We start from the raw sequence: 8,842 nt of genomic DNA on the forward strand, positions 1-8,842 counted from the left end.
TGGAGGTGTCGGCGATTAACAATCACGCTGTGTGCAATGATTTCTGACTGAAAACTACATCGGCGATGACCTACAGCCAATGAGAGACCAAGATACAGGCCAGCGGGAAGTTCGGGGAGGAGTTATATGAAACGTCGTTTGCGGACCAGTGTTGCCAAATCCGTGACACCAGACAGAGCTGTCGGCGATTCTTCCTATTGTAAAGTCATGCAGTGTGTAACCTCCTGTCGTCGTTCCATCGTGCAGTGTGAACACAGCAACAACTGAATGCTACCCCAGATAGTCGTTCAGTGTGAAACCAACAGTGATGCGACGTCTTTGAAAATCGTGCAGTGTGAACTCGGCATAACCGACCTTTCACCCGGGCAACCTGTTTCCTGCTGGTGTTCTCGGTTTCTCCGCGGTCTCCACTAGTAAGCAAATTAGGTAACTGTAAACTCAAATTATTATTTTATAATAGTAATGTACTTATTTGGTAAGTAACCTTGTAATAAATGAGATAATGTACAGTGCTATCCCAAAATAAACCCATTGGGTGATATAGACCCTGACTGGCCTATCGCCACGTCGAACTTCTGGCTGTTCATTATTCCAAACTGACACGATTACACGATGCTTACAAGTAGACCACCAAATGGCATTTGCTTGAAACAGATTTGCAGTCAGTGTTTCAAAACCTAGTGAGCTACACACCTGGACAGCATTTGGGTATCTATGCGCCAATCATACTGTGTAGTAAGGGAACTTAGAAGGTTTTGAGACAGCTTAGTGCTGAGATCTACAGACCTGACAGGTGTTTCCTCTCCTCACAGTCTGCTAAGCCCCTTTGTAATTGTCGTCTAATCGATGGAAGGTATGCTCACGTCAGATATAATGTATTTTTTTAGATATAAATATGGCTGCTATTTAATTCGTGGGCTTTCGTATCAAAATGGTCGCTTAGCCCATTCTTTCTAAATGATTAAGCTTTTACGCCATTCCGCTCGTCGAAGCAGCACATTGAGTAGTGATTGTCACAAAAAATGTCTAGTAATCCTACTCTAATCGCATGAGGCAGACATCGGATGACTTCGGGGTGAAAGGCTTTGCGGCATCAAGGTGAGTGGTCAGACTGACATCTCCTCATCATCCTCTGCTTACCATGGCCTCCATAGACTCCCAGCTCTTCGTCTCCGAGCCAGACAGCAAGAAACTCTTCGCATTCCCTCGAAAATTCACCTTCAGGTTGATATAGAAGTCCATGGCGCGAGTACTATTTAAGGCGTTGCATAGGTGAAAACAGAAAGGCTTTGATGAGTTACTGTGTCCTGGGAGTAGTGATTGTCACAAAAAATGTCTAGTAATCCTACTCTAATCGCATGAGGCAGACTTCGGGGTGAAAGGCTTTGCGGCATCAAGGTGAGTGGTCAGACTGACATCTCCTCATCATCCTCTGCTTACCATGGCCTCCATAGACTCCCAGCTCTTCGTCTCCGAGCCAGACAGCAAGAAACTCTTCGCATTCCCTCGAAAATTCACCTTCAGGTTGATATAGAAGTCCATGGCGCGAGTACTATTTAAGGCGTTGCATAGGTGAAAACAGAAAGGCTTTGATGAGTTACTGTGTCCTGGCTTCTAGATTTCTCTGCTCAAAATGGTCCTTTCTGTTTACATCAGCGACGCAAACACGCCCACCGCATCAGCTGACAGGAAAATGTCTGACGTCACTCAAAGCGAAACAATCTAATGTGCAGTTTCATTTTAATCGGTTCAAAGGGTAAAATCGTGAATGTTAATGTAAAATATTTACTTAGCACAATATTTACAAAATACTGTTATCGTCAATAATTTGATCCATAAATAATAAAGAATAAAGTTGGTTAGTGTGTGGTACTGTACAGTGATAAATAGCCTATTGTCTATTCACCCAGCAAGTGAACTGTACATATTTACTTTCCAAGGGCTGTATTTAGTTGTTTATTTTTTTTAAAGTTCCGATCCTGGCTTCTGATTGGTCATTACAGATTTCCAGGCGTCTACGTAATGACATGTAATGATAGCTATGACGTTAAACTTCACTGCGCAGCAGCCGTAGTAGATTTTTGTTTTTGTTGCATAGCAACGTTCTGTCACGTCAAGGAATAGAATGTCTCTTAATGAATTTGCTTAGTAGCCTACAATTTTGATGAAAATCTGTGTTACTACTTTTTATGGCCGGGCTGTATTTAGTTGTTTGTTTTTTTTAAAGTTCCGATCCTGGCTTCTGATTGGTCATTACAGATTTACAGGCGTCTACGTAATGACATGTAATGACAGCTATGACGTAAAGCTTCACTGCGCAGCAGCCGTAGTAGATTTTTGTTTTTGTTGCATAGCAACGTTCTGTCACGTCAAGGAATAGAATGTCTCTTAATGAATTTGCTTAGTAGCCTACAATTTTGATGAAAATCTGTGTTACTACTTTTTATGGCCTTATATATTGTTTTTAACGTAAGCTATTCTTCTTGTCAGGGTATTGTGGGTGCTGGGTACTGTCGCAACACTTTTTGTAATTGTCAAAAATACGTTTTTTTCCAGATTTGATAGTAACACATTCATTCACGTAAAATTCACGTAAATTGCTTTCATCGTAGCATGGCTTTCCTATTCCTTCGTATTTGTATAAGTGTTTTAGGTGAAGCAAACTACAAATCATATGGTGGAAAATGACTTGTTTTGTAAGTTGTTGCGCACTATACGCAAGGCATACCAATGTTTTTGCGTCGCTCTTTGTTAGCAAGCATATTATGCGAGAGGTTAATGTGATCTATCCTGTTTCTCTACCTTTCTCTTAAAACATCTGTTCACTGTATCAGTATCACTTTGTTGATCACTCATCAGTTGATTCTTCATCTATCTGATCATTTTAAGTCAATTTAGTATACTATGTGTGTCTATATGTTTATTTTTCATTTGTGTCTATTTTAAACTCTCCTGAGGGGGAAAAAAATCTATTTTTTCCAAGTAAATTCCACTGCAGTAAATTATATGACCAGCAGGGGGCAATACCATTCCATTGGCTTTTTGGCCTGATTTTTCTGGTGGCACAAGATTGTGTTTTTTGATTTCCTGAGGGGGAAAAATCTATTTTTTCCAAGTAAATTCCACTGCAGTAAATTATATGACCAGCAGGGGGCAATACCATTCCATTGGCTTTTTGGCCTGATTTTTCTGGTGGCACAAGATTGTGTTTTTTGATTAACACATTTATGATGTGAATTTAATATTGGTGCTTTGCATTGATATTTTTTTCTTACTATTTATCTTGAGCTGTATTTGTTGATTTATCCTAGATCAGGGCATATCCAAGGAATACACTTTTTTTACATTAAAAATTCCCTTCTCTTTTGTCCTCCCCCTTATGATGGGGAAACCACACAGCCCATTGCAAAACAGAGTTCACACAAGAGATGTTTAAACATGAATGTTAAACAACTGTGATGCAATCAGACAGACGAGACCCTTCTCAGGACAAGCGTAGAATCTCCAGGTCACTCTGCTGTTGGCACAACATCTGCAGTTCATATCTGCAGCACAGACTTGTGATTTTAACTTTAAGTCTACACTGCAAGTGCAGTACTGGGGCTTCCTGAGAGAGAGAGAAAAAAAAGCATTGTTGCAGAAAGTCCTGATGGAGTAAGGAGTAATTTAATCTGCAAACAAAAACCAGATTCAGGAAGAACTTTTTGCTGCTTGAATTTTAAGGTCACCATCGGCCACTAAATTACTTATAAAAAAACATATTCTAATTTCAACAGTCCCTACCTTGACAAAGAATGGTAAACAAATATTGTTTGCTGAATCATCATCTTTATGAATATAAATAGTGTATAATTTAAAAACATACGTATGCAAAAGTGTAATTGAAGTGACATATTCTAATTTCAACAGTCCCTACCTTGACAAAGAATGGTAAACAAATATTGTTTCCTGAATCATCATCTTTATGAATATAAATAGTGTATAATTTAAAAACATACATATGCAAAAGTGTAATTGAAGTGCATTTCTCAATGAATCCTCCTGGTTTGTTATCTGATTTCTTAGCCAGTATTATCCTAAAACAATATGTACTTAGGCTATATTACACTTTTGCATTTGATAGATGCTTTTAGTGCATACTACAATATTGTTTAAACAGGATCTTCATTTAATGAGGATTACTCACAAAAAATGGGTAAGATGAATAAACTGCATGGAGTCCTTGCTATATATTCTTTGAATGTCCGATGAAAATGGGAACTTGGTTGGAGATATCATAAATCTAAAATACATACAAATACAATCAGATTTTTTGTTGTAACTTTTGTTTAAAGAACATTGTTGTCTGCATGAGGGAGTTTTTGTATTGTACTATGACCCTCAGTTAACTTTGGATTGGTCACACATAATTTTCCTCTATACAAAGGCATTTCCTGTTTTATATTTATTCAAATGTGTTTCTAAGAACTAGATGGAGCCCGAATCAAAGCTATTATCATTAGAAAAAAGGCTTTTCTGTATTACTCACACCTTATCAAGAAATCTAATTATTTTCCTGAAGCACAAATGGCGCATGTCCAAATAAACCTGAGAACTGTTGAGCAACATTCCTTCCTCCCCTCAAAGGAAATGAACTTAGATTCAAATGATGAAACCAGGGAAAAAAATAACTCATGTCTGGAATTCCACAGGCTGTGCAAATATTTTAATTAAGCGAGTGTACAGTTAACATTGCTTGTTGAGTTAACATTGCTTATTCATTGCTTGTTTCACACTTAGTCCAATAGCATTTACCAATTTAGCTAAATTTCTGTGAGAAAAAATATATATAAAATGCACAATTTTAAGCTTTTATCTGTAAAAGTTAAAGGTTTATTCTGTTGTACTAACTAGATTCATCCAAATGTCAAGAAACCTTTACATAAAAAGCTGCATCTGACATTCTTTTAAAATATGCACATTCAATTTAGAGTGCTACTGAAACATACAAATTCAAGGATCACTAAAATTGCGCACAATGTGGCTCTTAGACAGATTTATTCATAGAAAGGGTCATGCATTGATAATAAAACTAATGTAAAATGGATAAATATTAATTAAAGCACTGAGGTCGTGTCTGAACTTTAGGGGAGCAGCCCAGGTGGGTGTGGTTATAACATTTACTACCAGCATACTGTAGTATCTGAGATCCATTCTGCACTCTCACGCTGGAGACCGAGCTTTGCCCTCAAGCAAGAGAGGCGTAGTCGCTACAACAATGAATTCTCTGTTAAAATACGTATTGATACTTCTGGGACTCATCTCAGTAATCATCAACATCGTGTTGATATGCTTAAATTCAAATAGGCTTCCAAAATGTATGTCCCAGCCGCAAAAGTCTCTACAATTCAGGCACTCAGATAAAAGTCTGGTTTTTGCGGACCTAACAGCAGAGGAGTACAAGTCTGTTCGCGACTACATGTGGGCCCAAAAAGACTTAAATATCTCCCATTCGTTCATAGCAAAGCCCTCGGAGAATTTCATCTTTTTAATTGACCTCTCGCTCCCGAAGAAGGCTGATGTGCTGCGCTACTTGGATTCCAGCGGACAGAAACCCCCCCGCGAAGCGAGCGTCCTTGTGTTCTATGCTGAGCGCGGTTACCTGAAGGAGTACGTGGTGGGACCGTTATCTGGTCGACTGCAGCATCGTGATGTTACTCAGTACAAGTACAATACTTCGGAGTTACCCTTCACAGCCCGTACGGTGACAATTGGAGAGTATGTGCAGCTCTTCACGCTCCTTAATCACGTTTTCCAAAAACTTGAAAAACCTCTGACGGAAAGTTTTGGTTATATCCCAAAACAAAGGGAGCTGCTGACGTTTGAAAGTATGCCGAGAGGCATCAGAAGTGGAGACCGCAAGACCTGGATCTCCTTTTTCCGCGATTTCAGTGGCATGTACATCCATCCTGTGGGCTTCGAGATGCTGATCAATCACGAAAGCAGCAACTCGTCAAACTGGACGGTTGACAGGTTGTTGTACAACGGTCAATACTTTGACACCATTGATGAGTTTGTGGCAATTTACAAAGCGGGCCGTTTAAAAAAGATAGTCTACAAAGAAATCCCAAATTACGCTTCGCTGAAGCCAAGGAAAAAGCCTTCTGGTTTAGGACCACAGCAGTATTACCTTCAAGGGAAACGTTACAGCGTTAAAAACAACCAGGTGATTTATCTGGACTGGAGCTTCGCGTTTGGTTTGAGCGCTCTGACTGGGATGCGTGTGTTTGATGTTCGTTTTAAAGGAGAAAGGATTGCGTACGAACTCGGCGTGCAGGAGGCGATGTCTGTCTACGGCTCTGTTACGCCGGGGATGATCCTCACGAAGTTCCTAGACTCAAGTATCGGAATCGGTCGCTTCGCTCACGAGCTCGTGCGTGGGATCGACTGTCCGTACGCTGCCACCTTTGTAGACACGTTCCGCTATATTGACACCAACGTCACGCAGCGTTACAGAAACTCCATCTGTGTTTTTGAACATGACATTGGGCGACCTTTCAGACGGCATTTCTCAGATTTCTTTCATAATGGGTTTGGTGGGATGGCAAACAGCGCTCTGGTGTTCCGCACTATTACTGCAATAGGGAACTATGATTACATATGGGACTTTATTTTCTATCAAAGCGGCTCCGTGGAAGCTAGAGTTCACGCCACTGGCTACATATCATCCTCCTTTAAGGTTGATGGAAATTTGCAGTACGGCCACCAGGTTGCAGAGAATGTCCTTGGAAATATCCATACTCATTTTATCAACTTTAAAGTCGACCTGGATATTTTAGGTAAGAGCTAAAACAAGCAAGCACATTACTAAAGTAACAGTAACATGGATTCACTTTTATTTACAGTCACATTAATTACATTTTACTCAGTGGAGATATCAGCCACTGAACATTTCCAATAAATAAATAAATAAAAACTTTTATTAGGTGTTGACATTTTGTGACATGTCACATGCCAATAGCGGGTAACATTGGGAAAATTTGTAACATTAAACAGCATAATATAGGCTTTTCATTTGTCTGTATGTTGCTGGACTTGACTACGACTTTGAGAAATGTCATCCACACCCTTCATTTGGCTATTTCAAGATATAAAGATGACTGGCGTAAGGATATTAATGTCACTTGCCAATATTTATGAATTGTTTCATATTATCAAAGGGATAGGCTATAGTTTGCCCAAAATATACATTTAATTATATAATTAAAGTCATTTTATGGGCAAATAACAGACAGATATTTTTCATTATGCCATAAGAACATCATACAGAACAACATTGGGAACAACATGAGGAGTAAATGATGACAGACTATTTATATTTGGGTGAACTATCCCTTTAAGGATCTCACAATGGTCTACAGCAGAGTCTTGATTCTGTGGGTTCCTTCATTTTGGTCATAATGAAAATGATCTCACATGGAATTGACTATATAGAAAAGCTAAATATGGCCATCAGCTTCCAGAGAATACCACAGAAAAAAAAAAGTACTGTTAAAAGTCCCAAAACAGTTTTAAAACATTTTCTTACTTTTTTGAAGGTGTGAAGAATGTATTTCAGACTAAAGACATGGTGTATAAGGAAGTGCCATTGCCATAGATGCCCTCAGAGAAAGCAAAGATACCACAACTGGTGGAGCAGCAAATCAAGACAGAAAAAGAAGCAGCTTTGCTTCATAGTGCCAAAACACCCCGCTACCTTCATATAGCCAGTAATCAGACTAATCAGTGGGGCCACCATCGCTCTTACAGGCTTCAGGTGGTGAGTTTTGCTGGAGATCACCTCCCTGAAAGTGAGTCCGTAGAGAAGTCCATATCCTGGGCTCGGTAAGGCCTCAGTGTATTGAGTCATGCACACAATAATGAGATACATGTATATTTTAGATGTGTTGTTTATCTCCCATTCACTTTCTTTTTTCTTCTAGGTATAAAGTTGCTATAACCAAGCATAAAGATGAAGAGCAGACTAGTAGCAGTCTGTACAATCAGAATTACATGTGGTCCCCATTTGTTGACTTCAGCAAATATATTGACGATAATGAGATGATCGTCAACGAGGTATTAATGGGCCGCTTCATCAGAATGTTTTTATTCAGCAGATACTTTTATTTAATGCAAATTATGACTTAAACTTCATTATGTCTTCTAAAGGACTTGGTTGCCTGGGTGACCACCGGTTTCCTACACATTACGCATGCAGAAGACATCCCCAACACGGTTACTGTAGGCAATGGTGGCGGTGTCATCCTTAGGCCGCACAACTATTTTAATGAAGATCCGTCCATCAACTCACCTGATGGAGTGTATTTTGGTCCAGGCTCTGAGAGTGACTGTGAGTACAACAAAATGGCGTGTCTGGAAAAGGATCACTGCAGTTCCACACTGGAGCCGTTCACTTACCATGGCTTTGAAGGTGTTATGAAGTTTGAGTAAGGATCCTAATTCAGGTTGTTTCTTATTATAAAACGGATAGTTCCGGTCCTTGATTCTGATTGGTTGAGCCAACCAAGTTTTGACAAGCACTTTCCTGCTTTTGTAGCTTTTTATGTAAATATTATGAATATTCTCTAAGTGTGTAGCAAAATGATTGTGTGATGTGTTTTAGACTATTAAATTAGCATATTATTTAGGTGATATTCTTCCTTTAGAGACTTTATTATACAGTGCAAACTCTTTATAAAGAGAAATTTAGGAAAATTTAAATAGATTGATAGAACACCTCACCAAATGCACTCTTATTTTTATGAAAATGTTCATCCAAGGAATAAAATGTGAAGGCTGACTACATATAGATTTTTTTTGTATA

At 39.1% G+C, this 8,842-nt stretch overlaps 2 protein-coding genes across 6 annotated transcripts in view; one reads left to right on the forward strand and one right to left on the reverse strand.

Moving 5' to 3' along the window:
- LOC107689639 (next to BRCA1 gene 1 protein-like) overlaps window positions 1-1,621 on the reverse strand; it is a 22,107-nt gene extending 20,486 nt beyond the window's left edge. For 4 of the 5 annotated variants that reach the window (XM_016487729.1, XM_016487728.1, XM_016487730.1 and 1 more), the window contains exon 1: window positions 1,141-1,308. In XM_016487729.1, the coding sequence (XP_016343215.1) occupies window positions 1,141-1,242 (102 nt within the window). In that variant the 5' untranslated portion in view covers window positions 1,243-1,308. Of the gene's footprint in view, window positions 1-1,140; window positions 1,309-1,440 lie in introns of those variants that run through there. The other variant, XM_016487727.1, reaches the window with a different exon arrangement.
- Window positions 1,622-5,216: 3,595 nt separating this feature from the next.
- Window positions 5,217-8,469, forward strand: LOC107689706 (primary amine oxidase, liver isozyme-like). Its single transcript, XM_016487825.1, is given in 4 exon segments — window positions 5,217-6,818; window positions 7,578-7,863; window positions 7,962-8,094; window positions 8,188-8,469. Coding segments are annotated over 4 exon segments (2,262 nt in total). The 5' UTR covers window positions 5,217-5,257.
- The last annotated feature ends 373 nt before the right edge of the window (window positions 8,470-8,842 follow it).

This window comes from Sinocyclocheilus anshuiensis, unplaced genomic scaffold (genome assembly GCF_001515605.1).
Source record: "Sinocyclocheilus anshuiensis isolate Anshui unplaced genomic scaffold, SAMN03320099.WGS_v1.1 scaffold813, whole genome shotgun sequence".
Classification (NCBI taxonomy): domain Eukaryota; kingdom Metazoa; phylum Chordata; class Actinopteri; order Cypriniformes; family Cyprinidae; genus Sinocyclocheilus; species Sinocyclocheilus anshuiensis.